At 61.9% G+C, this 16,818-nt stretch overlaps 1 protein-coding gene across 2 annotated transcripts; it reads left to right on the top strand.

Moving 5' to 3' along the window:
• Positions 1 to 292: 292 nt before the first annotated feature.
• Shc2 (SHC adaptor protein 2) lies at positions 293 to 16,736 on the top strand. Of its 2 annotated transcripts, none has more exons than XM_063228582.1 (13): positions 293 to 745; positions 6,720 to 6,790; positions 7,794 to 7,854; positions 8,468 to 8,587; positions 9,865 to 9,918; positions 10,066 to 10,117; positions 10,200 to 10,326; positions 10,414 to 10,570; positions 11,239 to 11,302; positions 13,433 to 13,600; positions 14,386 to 14,672; positions 15,600 to 15,743; positions 16,284 to 16,736. In XM_063228582.1, exons 1-12 carry the CDS (start codon positions 308 to 310, stop codon positions 15,726 to 15,728), a joined length of 1,728 nt encoding a protein of 575 aa, XP_063084652.1. In that variant the 5' UTR covers positions 293 to 307; the 3' UTR covers positions 15,729 to 15,743; positions 16,284 to 16,736. The 2 variants fall into 2 exon arrangements, with proteins under 2 accessions (XP_063084652.1, XP_063084651.1); XM_063228581.1 differs by having other exon boundaries at positions 16,167 to 16,736.
• Positions 16,737 to 16,818: the final 82 nt, after the last annotated feature.

Genomic DNA, 16,818 nt, shown 5'->3' with positions numbered 1-16,818 from the left:
AGCCTCAGTTTCCCCGTCGGTTCGGGCTCCTTCTTAAGCAGCCCAGGAACGCGAGGCGCAGCAGCGGGGCGCCGCCCACACCCCCAAGGCGCTCGGGGCCGAAACCCCGCCCGCCCGAGCCCCGCCGAGGCCGCTTGGCTCAAGGCCGGGGTCCCTGGGGCGCAGCCCCCCGCGGCTGCGCGCTGGGCCGGGGGTGACATCACCGCGGCCGGGGCGGGGCCGGACCGGGCCGGGCTGGGCCGGGCGGAGCGCGGCGGCCTCCGCGCCAGGCGCTCGGTCCCGGTGTGCGCTCCGCGGCGGCCGCGCCATGACGCAGGGCCCGGGCGGCCGCGCGCCCCCCGGCGGCCCCGAACCCGAGGCGCCCACCACCTTCTGCGCGCTGCTGCCGCGCATGGCGCCCTGGAAGCTGGCGGCGCCCGGGGGCTTCCTGGGCCGCGGGCCGGCGGCGGGGGCGGCGCGGGCGGAGGGCGCGGCGGGCCCCGGGGACCCCAGGCCCGCGCTGGCCGCCGTGCTGGGCGCCTGCGAGTCGCGCTGCGCCGCCCCCTGCCCGCTGCCTGCGCTCGGCCGCTGCCGGGTCCCGGGGGCGCGCGGGCCGCGGGGCGCGCGGGGTGGGGGGACGGCGGGGCCCCAGGACGCCGCGGCCGACGAGTGGGCGCGCAAGGGCGGCTTCATCCACAAGCCGGCGCACGGCTGGCTGCACCCCGACGCCAGGGTCCTGGGGCCCGGGGTCTCCTACGTCGTCAGGGTGAGTGCGCCCCCCGGAGGGCGTCCCCCGACCCCCTCCCTGCACCCCGGGTCCGGGGCCCCCCTGCGCGCCCCGTGCGGGGCCTGGACCCTAACAGCGAGGTGTCCACTCGCCACCTCTGCGACCCCCATCTCGGGCCGGGTTCCCATGGCATCACGTGGGGAGGGGCGGGGAGAAGCGCAGGTGGGAGGGCGCATGCGCAGGTGCGGCCCCCCTCCTCCACCGGGTGGGTTTGGGGTGCAGGACCCAGCAGCCGCGGGGTGCTAGGAGAGCTCTGTGGCCGGGACCTTGGCCAGAGGTGCTGGCGTCTTTAACCGGCTCCCGAGATCTTGGGGGTCCCGGATAAGAGACCATGGGTCCGCGTCTCCCACAGGACCCAAGAGACCCGCCTTTGTGGATCCCGGAGTTTTTGTTCTAGGCCATGTCAGGCACACGGGAAGTGCAGGGACAGACATGCCCCGCTCGGCCACGCACGCTGACATCGGGTTTGGTTTGTTTTTCATCTGTTGATGTTGCTGGATGTGGAAGCCTGGACCGGCTTCCACCGCTGGCCACCAAGCCTCAGCTCTGCCCCCTTTAAATGTAAATTGTCTCTCAGTTGTCCAGGGTGGCCTGCAACCTGGGATCCTCCTGCCTCAGCCTCCCTGGTAGCTGGAATGTCAGGCCTGGGCCTCCCCACCCGGCTTTGTTGTCCACTGCCACTGAGGCTGTGTGACGCGGTCCCCCGAAGTTGGCAGAACAGGGGTGACTGCGGGAAGCACTGGCAGCAGCCTGAGGGTGTGTCTGTGGCTGGTGGCCCTTGGTCTCCAGCATTCGCCCCTCCTTGAGTCACCCTCCCTCAATCGTGTGCTCCGGGGAGCCATGATGGGACCTGGGTTAGAAGAGGGGATCTGGTGGGTGTCCCAGGGTGGGGTCCTGCTGCTGGATGACAGCTCGCCCCAGAGCCGCAACTTGTGTCTCTGTGAGGAGAGGCCAAGAGTGACGCAGCCACCAGCCAAGAGCCCCTGAAGAAGCTTCTCAGGTGTCCTCGAAGCTGGCGGGGGTGGGGGGACCTTCCCCTCGCGTTTGCAGGGCGGACGGCCATGTGTGGCCCTGCGGAGACTCAGAATTCCCCCCCCAGAACTGCGAGAGAACATATTTCTGGGGCTTTTTTTGTTCTTTTCAAGATAAGGCCTCGGTATAGTCCAGGCTGGCCTCTAAATTGGAAGAGAGCCTCCTGCCTCGGCCTCCCAAAGGCTGAGATTACAGGTGCACACTGCCGCAGCTGGCTCTTTCAGCTTTCAGCCTCCTGGCTGGTGAGCATTTGTTACAGCGGCCACCTAAGACCCCACCCACCACACCCCATCAAGGGGCCAGGCTGGCGCGTGGGATCCCCAGTTCCAGCCTGGACCCGCAGGTCTGGGCCTGGCTCCTGGCTCCCAGGCCTGAGTGGACAGACAGTTCGCGTGCAGCGCGTGCGGTGTTTGCACTCTCCCTCCGGAGACCAAAGACGAGGAGGGGAGGAGAGAGTCCCTGCAGATCTGAGCAGCCCGAGAGGCGATCGGGAAACGGGAGAATGAGTCAAAAGCCAGGCGCAGCGCGCACTCCTCTAAGGCCAGCAGCACCCTGGAAGGCTGAGGCAGGAAGGTCTGAGCTCACCCTGGCTGGGCAGTGTGTGACTTAGTGGGACCCTGCGTCACGGTGAAACATAAAAACAAGCTTCGTATCGCCCCCCCGGGGGGAGGGGTGGCCTTGGGTTCAAACCCCAGAGCAGTACCAGTAGAGGGGCAGAGATGGAGAGGGAGCGTGCGTGCAAATAAATGGAAATTTGGGAAACTGCATGGCCCGCAAGGGACGAGGGACAGCGAGTTTCGGTGGCACAGTGCGTGGCGGGCTGGCTGCTTGGCCGTGCTGGCAGCCGAGTCTGAAGCGTGTACCAAGAGCCGCTACTGCCTGCACGGGGTTTCCCAGGCCCTGCGCGCCCCACGCAAGCCTCGTATTGGCAGAGACATAGGAGGCAGGGTCGGGCAACGCCCATCCCCATCGCCCCCCATCGCTCCAGGACAGAGATGAGGGATTAGCAGGTCTGAGCACCACCTGCACCAGGCGGTCCCGTTACCAGTGGGGAAACTGAGGCACGGAGCGGCCAAGGTTGTTCTGTGGTCACCTGGGCCCAGACCTGCAGTAAGGGCTCCTCCAACGGGGGCGATCTCTGTGGTTGGCAGATGAATGACCCCCACCGGTCCGAGTTCCGGACCCTGAGAGAGGTCACTGCACCACCCGGGGCCCAGTGTTCCCCTGAGGGGATGTGGGAGGTGGTGAGAGACCCAGAGAGGCTGAAGACAGCGCTGCCGGCTCTGCAGATGGAGGAAGGGGCCGCGAGCCAAGGCCTGCGGGCGCCTCTAGGAACTGGGACTGGAGCCCAGGCCTGCGCCTGGACCGCAGCCCAGTGGTCCCCAAGTTTTGGGGCTTCGTTCCAGCAGCCAGGAGGCTCAGAGCCGGTTAATGCCCTGTTGGCATCTCAGACCCTCGCAGAGCCCTGTGGGTCCCAGAGTGTGGCCGGAGGGGCCGTACTGAGATGTGGGTCCAGCCGGGCTCCAGCTCTGCGCCTGCCCTTTCTGGAGACCTGGGCTGGTGGCTCCCTACGACCCAGAGTTTTTCTGCCTGTTTTCTGCATAACTGAGTGGGAGCCTCTCAGACAACACGGCACAGTGAAGGGAGGCAGAAGACGAGGAGGAAGAAGAGAGGCCAGCTGTGCACGGATGGGCAGGACGGGGTGTGTGGTGCTGGGGGCACAGTGGGTGATAAGGTGGCCAGCTAAAGGACACAAAGGAGAGGCAGCCGGCCCTGCACGGACCTGGGTGTGGACCTCTGGGCTCGGGGGCCAGGGCAGATCCATCCTGTTGTCTGCAGCAGGATGGCCCCAGGGACTCGTGCTCTGTCCTTGGTGACCATTTGTCCCTGGCTCAGGGTCTTTGCTAAAGAGGGCACATCTGAGCAACACTCGTTCTGTGGACCAAGACCCAGCATCTTCCAGAGTTCTCACCCAGGTCTGTGGGTGCCCAGGTTTGTGTCTGTCTTGTTCTGTCTGGACTCATTGGATTTCTCTCTACACAAGAAGGCCCTCACGGTGCAGGGCGTAGGCAGCCACTACCCGCAGGAGGAAGCTTGGCAGCAACCCTCAGTCAAGATCTGGGTTCTTTCTTTTGCGTGGTTATCTTCAGTGTGCTGGTTTACCTTTCCTCATGGTCCCAAAGAGGCAGCCACAGCACCAGAAATTGTTTGTGGACCCGACCTTTCCACTAGAAGAACAGAAAACCAATCTTCCTTCAGGATCCTCTTTTTTAATCAGGCACCACATCTCATAGCAGGGAAAAATGGGGCTACCAGATTGGCTTAAATCAGTGGTGAGAGTGTGGTACCCAGGCCAGTAGCATCAGTGACATCCCCCATAGTGTGGTCCTGGAATATCAGACCCTAGCTAGACCCTAGCTAGTGTTGACACCCACCCAGAGACCCTGTTTTCTGCTTGAGGGAGGATTGCTGGCCACTCTTATCCTAGACAGGCACTGTGGTAGACACCCTTTGAAGTACTGCATGTCTGACATGTTGAATGTGCAGTACACACCTGTCCACTCACTGATCAGTCACCCTTGAGTTATCCCTCCCTCCATCACCCATTCATTTGTCCACCCACCCGTCATCCAGCCAGTCACCCATCTAGTCTCTGGTCAGCCGTGGTTTATCTACGATTCTTCTGTCCATCGACACACTCATCCATCCATCCACCCACCTGTCCACCTACATGCCCAGCTGTTTATCCGTGCATCCAACCATCATCTGGCCATCTGTCTGTCCATCTGTCCATCCATCTGCCAATCCACTGAGCCACCTGTTTATCTATTGACCCATTACCCATCCTCCCATCCACCTACCCACCCACCCACCCATCCATCCATCCACCCACCCACCCACCCATCCACCCATCCATCCACCTACCCACCCATCCATCGACCCATCCACCCACCCATCCATTCATCCACCCACCCACCCACCCATCCACCCATCCATTGACCCATCCACCCATCCACCCATCCATCCACCCATCCATTCATCCACCCATCCATCCACCCATCCATTCATCCACCCATCCACCCATCCATCATTCACCCATTTATCCATCTGTCCATCCGTCCATCTATCTGTCCACTTCTCATCCATTCATCCACCATCTCTTGAACCACTGAGTTGCCTACAATCCATCTGTCCACCACAGGTGAAGAGGCTCAGCCCCTCCACCCCCTGCAGCCTGAAGCTCCCCTGGCTCAGCTCTCGGAGGGGACCCCCCACCCCGCTCCCATGCTGGGGCTCTGCCTTACCCTCTGGCCTCCGTAGTGGTTCTCACTTCTGGGTCTGTGCCGTTTACTTGGCCTGGAGCCTCTCTGGGTCACTGTCCCCATGAACCTTCGCTGGATGGCTCACCACCCCACAGCTTAGTGGGGTCAAACACCAATATTTACCAGGTGTGGTGGTGCACACCTGTCATCCCAGCACTCGGGAGGCTGAGGCAGGAGGGTCTCTGCAAGTTCGAGCTGAGCTACAAATCGAGCTCAAGGCCAGCCTGAACTATGTAGGGAGATCCTGTCTCAATAAGTCAAAAGCTTTTGTCATTTCTAAGATTCTGTGTGTGTGGGGGTGAGTGTCCCCAGGTCCTGCTTTTGTCGCCATTGGTCCCATGTTGGCGAGGACATGCCCATCGCCCAGCAGGCCGGGCCAGTGGCCCTGTGTGGTCATGGGACTCTTAGGGCAGCCCCCTTCTGAGGTCCTGTGCGTGCTGCATTGGCTGCACACTGATGTGGCCATTTGCACATGCGCTCCGGCCGCCTCAGCCGGTACATGAGGTGCAGGCCCAGGAGCCCCGCTTGCACCTTTACAGAGAGGGACCTCGCTGCGCCCTCTGTCTGGCGAGGGGACACTGACAGGGGACCTTGGGGACACTTCCTGCTGCTTCTTTTTTCATTTCTTTTGTTTTGAGACAGGGTCTCACTGTAGCCCAGGCTGGCCTCCAGCTCCCGGTCACCGTCCTGCCTCAGCCTCCTGAGCACTGGGACGGCAGGCGAGCGCCACGGCACTGGTTTAATATGAGTACATTTCTTCACTGTGAACTAGAAATACCATGTAACAGGGTCTCCAGCGTCTGTGGAGTGCACTCTGCCAAGGCCGGGCTCCCCTCCACACTCAGGGCAGGAGACCCAGCAGTGGGCTCGAGGGTGCAGGTCTGAGGCCCTGCTGCCGGAGCCGGAGCTCGGGCGGGTGCACTATGGCGGCAGTCTGGCCCTGTGCCCACCTCCAGCTCAGACAGGGCTGGGCTGGACTTGAGGGACACTGGCTGTGGGTGAGGCCCTAAAACTGGAACTGTGGGGTCAAAGTGGGGTTTGTTATATATTTTTTTTTTAAAAAATGGGCCGGGTGTGGTGGTGCACACCTGTCAACCCAGTATTTGTGAGGCTGAGGCAGAGGATCCTACGCTTGACCCCAGGCCCTGGGTTCCATCCCCAATTAAAAAAAAAAAAAAACGCAAAACAGATCTAGCCGTTGGCACCCATGGCTCCACCTCCCGTGTCTGGGTTCACCTCTCTTGCACATCCCCAGCAGTGTGGCCATGTCCTTCATCTTCCAGTGGGACAGGGTGCTGCAGGGTTGGGAGGGTGACAGTTGTAATCAGCTTGCTCCTCTCCCTAAGGTTCTGGGTGGTTAAAGTTTGGACACTGTATTCATGACAAACCACAGTGGAAAAAAAAAAAAGATTGGACACCATAGCATGTGACACAGCCCGCGTGGGTTCAGTGGCTGAAATTTGACCTAGCAATAGGGAGGGAGCAGCAGGTGCCAAGGCCCCGGGGCAGGGCAGAGGTTGGGCCAGGGTGATGAGTGTGGGGCTAATGGCAGGGAGCCTGGACCATGGCTCTGTGCTGACACTGTTCTCTGTCTCCAGTACATGGGCTGCATTGAGGTGCTCAGATCCATGCGCTCCCTGGACTTCAGCACCCGGACCCAGGTGACCAGGTGAGCCCTCAGCAGCCACCTGGGGACTCGGCCCTGCCTGGCTGACTCAAGGCCTCTTGAGGGACGATACTTGGGAAGGGAGGTGACAGTGTCAGTGATCCTGGAAGGCCCACTGGGGACAGATCCCCCTGACTGCCTCACCGGGGAATGCCTGGCTGGTAGCACCACAGGTTTGGGGTTCTGGGGTCTGCATCTTAATTGTGCTTGTTTGGTGGTGCACTCCCACAATCCCAGTACCCAGGAGGCTGAGGCAGGAGGATCCTTACAAGTTCGAGACCAGCCTGGGCTACAAAGTGAGCTCAAGACCAGCCTCACTTGCATAGTGAAACCCTGTCTCAAAAAGAAAAGAAAAGAAAAGAAAATCTCAGTTGTGTCCTGCTCCCCACATGTCACACATGGTTATCCACATTTCCTAGACTGAGTTTTCCCCTGTAAGACAAGGGACAGGCCAAGTGCTGTGCCATCTCCCACAGGGTGCTGGGGGACCTGCAGGTGGCACCTGAGGTGTCCTGGGAGGATGGCACAGAGAGGCAGGTGATCCCCCATGCCCCAAGCTGTCCTCGAGGTCTGCCTGCGCCACGGTGTCACCTGGCTGAGTGATGCTGTAGAGGAGTGGAACTGCGTGGTGACTCAGTTTACCCTTCTGAGGCGAGGCTGGCTGTTTTCCTCAGTAGCCGCCTGGTCTCAGTCCCCAGCCCCGTGCGGGTCAGGGCTGTGTCTCCCTGTGACCCTGACATCCTCGGAGCTATTTTGTACCCATGGAACCCTTAGTGTCCTGGGGGTCGTGGCTGTCTCCTGCGCTGTTTTGTGTCGGCTTCTGCCACCTGGACGTGGCTCAGGCAGGGGACCTCTGCTGGCCCCGTCCGGCCCAGGGTCTGATCCTTCCCAGGGATGCAGTGGACACAGAAAAGAGAGCGGGGTTGATTTGGCGTTAGAGGGCAGGCCTTGCGCACTGGGTTCTTCTTTCTCACAGACCCCATTTTTCTCTGACCCCTAACCACAGGGAGGCCATCAATCGGCTCCACGAGGCTGTGCCAGGCGTCAGGGGCTCCTGGAAGAAGAAGGTGGGTGAGGACTGCAGCCTTCCTGCGGCTGGCAGGTGAACTCCGAGGCTGTGGGGACAAGGAGGCCATCCTGGGGGCCCCTGTGACACAGCCTGTCTGCGCAGGTCGCAAGAGCTGAGTCCAGATCTCCAGGGCTCGCGCGGAGCTCCACCCCACGCTCAGCCTTGCAGCTCCATGCTGGCCCCGCCCCCAGACTGAGCCCCGCCCCTATGATAAGTCCCAACCCCTCCACGCTGAGCCCCGCCCTCCATGCTGACCCCGCCCCCAGACTGAGCCCCACCCCTTCATGGTCCCTCCTGCACAGAGCTCCGCCCCTATGATGACGAGCCCTGCCCCTAACCTGAGCCCAGATCCTCCAAGTCCTGCCTGCGCCCTGAGCTCATCCTCTATGGGGAACATTACCTTCCATGGTGGCCCCGCCCTACCTGAGACTCACCCCTATCTAAGCCCCACCCTCCATGCTGGCCCCACCCTATTTTGAGCCCCGCCCTCCATGCAACCCCTCTATCCTGAGCCCCACTCTACACTGAGCCCCACCCTCCCCGCTAGCCCTGCCCCACCCTGGGCCCCGCCCTTCCTCGGTGAGCACCAGTCTCTCTGTCCCGCACCGCAGGCTCCCAACAAGGCGCTGGCCTCCATCCTAGGCAAGAGCAACCTGCGCTTCGCGGGCATGAGCATTTCCGTGAACATTTCCATCGACGGCCTCAATCTCTCGGTGCCCGCCACGCGTCAGGTGGGTGCCTCGGCGCCCTGAGTTCCATGGGATACCTGCGCCCCCTTGGAATTCCAGGGACCCTCGGGGAGGCCCTGGAGTCTGACTGTCACTGGGTGGAATCAAGACCGGGTGGAAGGACGGTACGGAGCGGGTGTGTCGCCAGACGCGTACAGAAAGGTGTCCGGGGCCCAATGTGGGACAAACCTGAGACAAAACGGATACCTGCACGGGAACCTCAGGATTAGGCCGCGGCCGAGTTGGTGGCGGGGGTGTGGGGTGGGGTGGGGTGGGGTGTGTGTTCAGATCTGGGACTGCGCAGAGAAGTCGGAAGGGGTCCTGGCAGCCAGGCCAGTCTCGGTGTGACACAGGGCTCAGCTACTGGGAATGATGAAGAGCCATCTGCAAGGAATGGAGAGGGGAGCCCTGGCGTTGGGGTGGGTTTTTTTGGATCTTTTTCTTGGACAGAGTCTCCTTCTGCAGTTCAGGCTGGCCTTGAGCTCAATTTGAGCTTGAGCTCACTTTGTAGCCCAGGCTGGTCTCAAACCTGCAAGGATCCTCTTGCCTCAGCCTCCTGAGTGCTGGGATTGTGGGAGCGCACCACCACGTCCGGCTTAGCACTGGGGTTTTGGTGCAGCAGTGGGGACATGGACCCTCTCTGCAGCCCCACTCCCCAAGGAGTCCCTGACTGGGGTGAGGCCCAGGGACCCTGAGGTTCCCCAGGGGCTGTGTTGCTGGGACACCTAGCAGGGCTCACGGTCCCCACAGAGCTCAAGAGGGGACATGCCGCGGGGGGACGACACTGCCCTCCTGGCCTTGTTATGAGGGGATTTGGGTGACAGGTGGCTGAGGAGGTGGGGCCATCACTAGTATACGCAAATGAACTCAGAGAAACATGCAAATGAGCCAGGGATGCTGCTGCTGATAGTCGTGAGCTGGTGTGTGAGTGTGTGTGTTTGTGGGTGAGTGTGTGTGTGCTGGGTCGGGTCCTGTCACCCTGCCGCTGTGTGTCTGCCTCTCCATATTTCTTTGAGGCTCTAGTGGACACATACTCGAGGGTGTCCTCCCGTGGAGGTGGTGGCTCTGCCCCTCTGTGGCCCTGCCAGCCCCTGAGCCCTGGGTCTATCCTGGTGCAACCTCAGTCGTCCTGGCTGACGGAGGCCAGCTCTAGGGAACCCCATCACACGGCGGTTTCCCTATATCCACCCCTCTCATCCCTCCGTGACCCTGATCCAGCTGCGGTCCCCACTCCTGAAGTGGGGGTGGTGCTCCTGACTGCCCATTCTCCCACCCCGCAGGTCATCGCCAGCCACCACATGCAGTCCATCTCCTTCGCGTCCGGTGGTGACACGGTGAGGCTGGGAAGGGCGGGGTGGCCTTCAGCCTCGGGGCCTCCACCTTCCCTAGACCCACGGCCTGTCCCTCTGAGCCTGGGGGTGCAGGATCCAGGCTGGGGCTGGGTGGGTCTGGCTGATGTCTCCCTGCCACCCTGTCCCCAGGACATGACAGATTACGTGGCCTACGTCGCCAAGGACCCCATCAACCAGAGAGGTGAGGCTCGGGGAGGAGCAGTGTGGGCTGGGGCTGGGCCCGCAGGGGCCGCCTCACTGGTCCTCCTGGTCACCGGCTCTAGCCTGTCACATCCTGGAGTGCTGTGAGGGCCTGGCGCAGAGTGTCATCAGCACCGTGGGCCAAGCCTTCGAGCTGCGCTTCAAGCAGTACCTGCACAGCCCCCCCAAGGCAGTGGTGCCCCCCGAAAGGTAACCGAGGATGCACCCCCGCCCCTGGCTAGGTGGCCCCTTACCCCTCACCCGGTCCTCATCCCCAAACGCTGTTCCCTGCCACAGGCTGACCGGACTGGAGGAGTCGGCCTGGGGGGACGAGGAGGAGGCCGAGGGTCATAACTACTACAATAGCATCCCGGGAAAGGAGCCGCCGCCAGGCGGGCTCATGGACTCCAGGCTGGCGCTCACGCAGCCCTGTGGCCTCTCGGCCCTTGGCCAGGTCAGCCTGCGGCCGTCTGTCCATGTGGGCTGGGCTGGGCCGGACTGGGGGGCGGGGCTTCCCTGCTCCTGAGAGCCTGGCTCCTGCTGCTTACTTACCTGCCATGGCTCATTGGTTCCCAGAGACCCTCTGGGGTGCCACTGTGTGCTGGGTCCCCTGTCCCAGCTACCACCGGTGCAGGAAGGATGGGAGTTTACACAGGGGTGCTGTTTTTTATGTCTCTTTGAGACCGGCTCTTGATATGCGGTTCAGGCTGGCCTTGAGCTCACTTTGTAGCCTAGGCTGGTCTTGAACTTGCAACGATCCTCCTGCCTCAGCCTCCCAGGTGCTGGGATGACAGGCATGAGCTGCCACGCACAGGGGTGCTTTGGAAATGGTCAGGGGCCTTTGAGGCTGGGCCCTGGCGGGCAAGTAGGATCTTGGGATCCAAGCTGGGAAGGGCACAGGGCTGAGGGGACGTTGTGTGGGAGGCGGAGGAGGCAGGTGGCCGCCTTACCCCGGGACAGAGAAGGCCGCAGGGAAGCCCTGGGGACCCTGTGGCCACTGCTGGTGGCAGGAGAGGCTGAGAGTGACTGTCTCCAGTCTGCAGCTCGTGGGGTTGGGGTGGGAACTGGGGTGCTGGGTAGTCCAGGGCTGCACACACACAGGGCCCATTTCCTCTTTCTCAGGGAGCGTCTCCGCTGCGTAGAGACACCCGTGGTCCACAGTGGGACCAGTGCTCTTCCGGCTCAGGTAGGATGCAGCCAGAGCTCTGGTTTCTGCTCTTGGGGGGTGTCAGCCTTTGAGACAGCTGGGGTGTGAATCACCCGGCTTCTGCACACAGATGCGTGTGACTGCCTCTAGGGGTAGATTTGGTATTATGCAATTCAAAAAACCACTAGGCATGATGGCAGGCACCTGTAATCCTAGCCCTCAGGAGGCTGAATCTGGAGGATCCCCTGGAGTCCAAGGGCTACACAGAGAGTCCAGTGCCGGCCAGCGTTCACACTGAACTACATCTCTTTCTGTCTCGAGACAGGGTCTTGCTGTGTCTCTTAAATGGCCCAGGCAGGCTGGGCTCAAACTTGTAATCCTCCTGCCTCAGCCTCCCAGAGTGCTGGGATGACAGGCCTGGGCCGCTGTGTCTGGCGTGCTGCGGGTTTTGTTTCAGCAGAAAGACTGAGATGGTGCCGTGTGACTCAGGAGGCTCGTGACACAAGTGACGTGTCACGCCCGGCTTGCCACCCACCCCTGGGCGATTTTGTACTCCCTTCGGCAGTTGGGAGTTGGACCCCAGAGACAGCGGAGGTGGGCGCAGCACAGGCCGCTGTCACTTCGGACTGGTCTGTCCCCTCTGGGCCCTTATGCTTGTGCTGTGCTGTGCTGGTGGGGGCTGCACATGCGCCCAGCCCTGTGGCGAAGGCTGCTGCTGTTCCCGGAGCCCCACGCCATCTTCCCCCCTCCAGGCCGTCTGCGCCGCCTGTGTCCCCGCAGCCTCGCTGGCATCTGTGCGGAGCTGTATTTAGATTCTCGAAAGTCATCTGGGCCTTTTGCTGCCAAGCGTTGGTGCATCCATCAGCCTCTCATAGCTGTGGTTAAAGAAATCTCCATCACCAGGCGCCCACCTGGTGCCAGGCTGTGCTCTGGCCCTGGTCTGCTCTCCCTCTGGGATGATGCTGGCTCCTCAGCCCTGACCACAGGGCCTAATAGGGACTCCTACCCCGGTGCCATTGTGCATGCTGTTGTTGCTTCTTGTCAGGCCACTTCTAAGTCTCTGGCCAAGAACTCCTGTTAATTTGTCAGTGCCCCACCTCCAGTGCCTGAGGATTCTTCCACCCGTGTGCCATGTACAGGGTCTTCTCTACCACTCCAGGATTCTGCGGTTGGTCCTGCTATCAGCCCAGGAGATCTTGTGCCCTGGACAATTAAGAAAGCTGGGCAGAATCGGTACCTGGGGTCTAGGGCAGAATTAGTGTTCGTGTAGACTCACAGCTCTTGCTGGATGCTATTCTGTTGTTTGTTTGGAGACACGGTCTCCCTCCATAGCTCAGGCTGACCTTGAACTCACTGTGTAGCCCAGGCTGGCGTCCAACTCACTGGCGATCTTCCTGCCTCAGCCTCCCATCTGTACGACAACATCCCACTGACACTCGGTTCTTGCTGATTTCTGAGGAAGGTCTCGCCCTCCCCCTGTGCCACAGGAGGAAACTGAGGCCCAGCACAGAGGCTAATTAGCCTGCCCACTCCCCAGGGGCCAGTGCGGGGATGGGAGCCCAGACCTCCCCTGGGTGGTGATGCTGGGACCTCTCGCCCTGAGCCAGCTTTGGCCAGAGGGTGACTTCCGCTCAGGGTTAGGCACCACGTGGACACCCAGGGACCTGAAGTTGCTCATCCCGGAGTAAGCAAGAGAAATGGGACTTGGCGGGCAGGCAGAGGTCGTGGATGCCGCAGGGGTAGAGTGGAGGGGTGAGGGCCCCAGGAGCTGAGGACCACAGAGACAGTCACTGTGCCCCTTGTCCTCCCTTCCTGGCTTTTGAACCCCGCAAAGGCTTTACGCGTTCAGCAATAAAATTAAAAAGAAGACAGGCAGCGACTCCGGAAATAGAGCGGAGGCAGCGGAAGGGACCTGGCGCCCTCGCGCTGATAACATGGTTACAGGAGGGGCGCGGGGCTCGCTGTGGTTTTTTTAGTTGTGGGGATTTAGTGTCAATATGGGGAGCCATTTTGGAAGTTGACACTCCGGGTGGACGTCTGCTGCCCACCCCAGCCCAAGTCCTGCTGCGTCCTCAGGGAACCCAGTGTCCTGGGGGCAGAGTGGGGCTGGGCCTCTGCCTGCGTCAGGACTGGGTCCCCGAGACTGGGCTCCTGGCTTGTCCTCTGCAGCGCTGCCCGGGGATGGCTACGTGCAGGCGGATGCCCGGGGCCCTCGGGAGTACGAGGAGCACCTGTACGTCAACACCCAGGGACTGGACGCTTTGGACGCCCCGGAGCCCGAGGACCCGCTGCCCCCGCAGCCCGAGGACAGCCCCAAGAAGGACCTGTTTGACATGCGTGAGTTGGGTCTGGGGTGGCGGGGGCTGCAGGCGAGTGGGGTCCGGCTCCGCCATCTCCCCCTCCCCATCAGACTGATGGGCTTGTCCTGTCCCTGGGACACTCCTGTCTGCAGTGGGGACCCCGCGGCTGCTCCTGCACCCAGGACCCCCAGGTGGCTGCCAAGTTTTCATTCCCATGTTTGCAAAGCCCCCTTCCCTCTCCCATGAGTTTCTTCTTATTCCTGCCATCAGGCCGTGGGCTGGGAGCTATTGAGCGCCTGCTGTGTACCGGGCGTAGGTCTCAAGTGTTGGATGTGGACCTGAGGTGGGTGGTCCAGGGGTGCTGGGGGCCCACCCAGGTGATGTGCGTGGCTGTCAGCCAATCCCTGGCCGCAAGGGTGCTCGAGCGTGCTGATTGCTGGAGCCTAAATATGGGGGCGGGTTCCTAGCCAAAGCACAAGGGGACTCGGGTTAGGTGCACGCCCGCGGTGCATTTGTACCGCAGGCTGCGAGGCGAAGGTCCTACCTGCTGTAACCGGTGGGCTGTGGCCTGCTGGGGTCCTGCTGCTGGGGAAGAGGAAGGGATGGGTGCAGAGGTCAGCGCACGAAGGACTGTGTGGGGTGCACAGGAGGTCAGCGCATGAAGGACTGTGCAAATGTAGGAAAAGACTGGAGGAGGCCATCCTTGCATCCTTAGCAGGCCCCAGCCCAGCGTCGGTTCGTGGTTCGTGGCATTGGCGCACGTGCGTGGCAGGAGGCCCAGGGATCTGCCTGCCCACCTCCAGGCCCCCGTCTCCCCCGCAGGACCCTTCGAGGACGCTCTGAGGCTGCACGAGTGCTCGGCGGGTGTCACAGAGGACCAGTGGCCCAGTCCCCCGACCCGCCGGGCCCCCATCGCCCCCACCGAGGAGCAGCTGCGCCAGGAGCCCTGGTACCACGGCCGCATGAGCCGCCGGGCAGCAGAGAGGCTGCTGCGAGCCGACGGGGACTTCCTGGTGCGGGACAGCGTCACCAACCCGGGGCAGTACGTCCTCACCGGCATGCACGCCGGGCAGCCCAAGCACCTGCTGCTGGTGGACCCCGAGGGTGTGGTAAGGGGGCGCCAACCGATGGGTGGTGTTTGGAGACAGAGTTTCCCTGTGTAGCTCAGGCTGGCCTGGAATTCACATGCCGTGGTGGACACAGCTTGGCCTGGGCTCTTTGCCTATTGGGCTTTCCCTGGTACCCTGCCGGATGGGTGGCCCAGTCCCTGGGATAGACTGGCAGTGCCAGCACCTGGAGACGCTTTGCTACCGTGCAGCTCTTTAGGCCCAGTGCCGTGGAATTGGGTCATTCGTGGGGGAGTCTGCCTTTCGACTGAGAGCACCTCAGTGAGCCCAGTGTCACCCAGGGACAGTTCAGTGCCGGGTTGGGGTAGGTGGGGATGGGGTGGTGGAGGGTTTTTGCATTTTGCATCTAGCTCTGGAATCCAGCGATGTGAAGATTGCCTTCTTCTGAGAGGCAGACGGCTTTTGGACTTGGTTACTCGCACTTAAATCTCCAAGACGGCAGGACTGTTTCTTGGGGCCGCTGTACTAAATGACACCAACTCTGTGGCTGACAACAACGGATATTTATTCTTTCACAGTTTAAAAAAAAAATCTGTTTTTGAGACAGTGTCTTGCTAGCCCAGGCTGGTCTTCAATGCAGGGAGATCCTCACGCCTCAGCCTCTCAGGTGTTAGGATTGCCCAGCTTCCCCAGTATGGTCACACCCAGAGGTACCAGAGTTGGGACTTGGACACATCTTGATAGAGGTCACTATATAACCCAGAGCAGGGGGCTCAGCCCTAGGACCCTGGCGGCTTCAAAGCCCAAGTCTCTCCATGGTTCTGGCGCTCACGGCTGGCTCCGTGTTTGAACCCTAGCACCTTGTGGCCCCTCGCTGGGGTCTGACCTGGCCTTGCTTCCGAGCCTCAGCCGGTTGGAGCAGGGCCCCTCCCAGTGGCCCTGGCGCTAAGGCCCGGTCTCTGCCCACAGGTGCGGACCAAGGACGTCCTGTTTCACAGCATCAGTCACCTCATCGACTACCACCTGCGGAACGGGCAGCCCATCGTGGCCGCCGAGAGCGAGCTGCACCTTCGTGGAGTGGTGGCGCGGGAGCCCTGAGCCGTTGCCACCCAGGTACAGATGGGCTCAAGCTGTGTGAGGGAGGAGGTGTGGGGTGGGGGAGAGGGGCACTTGGGGAGCTGGGGCTCCTGGGGGTTGGGGCTGGACCAGCATGGAGGCCATAGAGGGCCAGAATTTCCCTGCCGAGGATGCCAGTGAGGTCATGCTGCTCTTTGGTCTCCATGGCAACGTGTACTTCCTGCCCTCCCCCTCCCCCAGCAGCCTCCTCCTGCCCCCCCACTGGGCCAGTGCTGCAGCAGGGCCATCTTCGTCCTGGTCACCTGGAGGGGCAGGTCCCACAGGCTGCCTGAGTCATTGGTGGGTACCACGGTCCCTGTGTGGCCTGCAGTCTGTGGGCATTGCGGTCACAGCCCTGCAGCTCACTTTCCAGACAGGGCATGGGATCCCCCAGCCCTCACCATCCCTTTCTGCCCACAGGTGACAGTTCTCAGAGGCTCCTGCCCCCAGACGCCCCTGTCGTGGCCTTATGGACGCTCAGCCTCCCCTCTGGGTCTGTCCGGCCGGAACCACAGAACTGCTGCTGTCCCCCGACAGGAGCCTCGGGGACCCCTTCCTGCCTGTGCCCGCCGCCCCGCACCAAGCCGGGTGCTCGTACCAAAGAGAGCCTTCCTCGCCTTTCAAGCAGACACCGGGGGTACAGCCCTGCCTGGCTTCACCCTGCCGTCCCCGTGATGGGCAGCGACCCCAGTCTTCCTCCCCGGCTGGACTTGAGTTACGTCCCTGGAACAGAGGGTCCTGACACCCCCGGGCTCCACTGCTCACCTGAGAAATCAGGACCTCAGTGTCTTGTTAGGGGGAGAACTAAGGTGCTTTGGGGGGATCTCACGCTGATGCCACGGAGTGGGAGACAGTCTCTGGGCCTCCCCAGCTGCTCTAGGTCGGGAGACCAGGTGATTGTGAGGTCCATGCCAGCCCTCCAGCTGCAGACCAGACTGGACATTGGATCTGTTTGTAATTAAACCTGGGCGTGATGACGGCCTGACCGAAGCCCATGGCATGTGGGGGGCTCCGTGGGGTCGGCCTCTGGAGACATCCACGGAGAGACTGGGGGTGGGCATAGAGCTCTGCT

Source organism: Cavia porcellus, unplaced genomic scaffold (assembly GCF_034190915.1).
Source record: "Cavia porcellus strain 051 isolate PalLab524CR breed Dunkin Hartley unplaced genomic scaffold, mCavPor4.1 scaffold_17, whole genome shotgun sequence".
NCBI lineage: Eukaryota > Metazoa > Chordata > Mammalia > Rodentia > Caviidae > Cavia > Cavia porcellus.
Note: the sequence above shows the minus strand (reverse complement) of the source record. Positions and strands in the feature narration are given on the sequence as shown.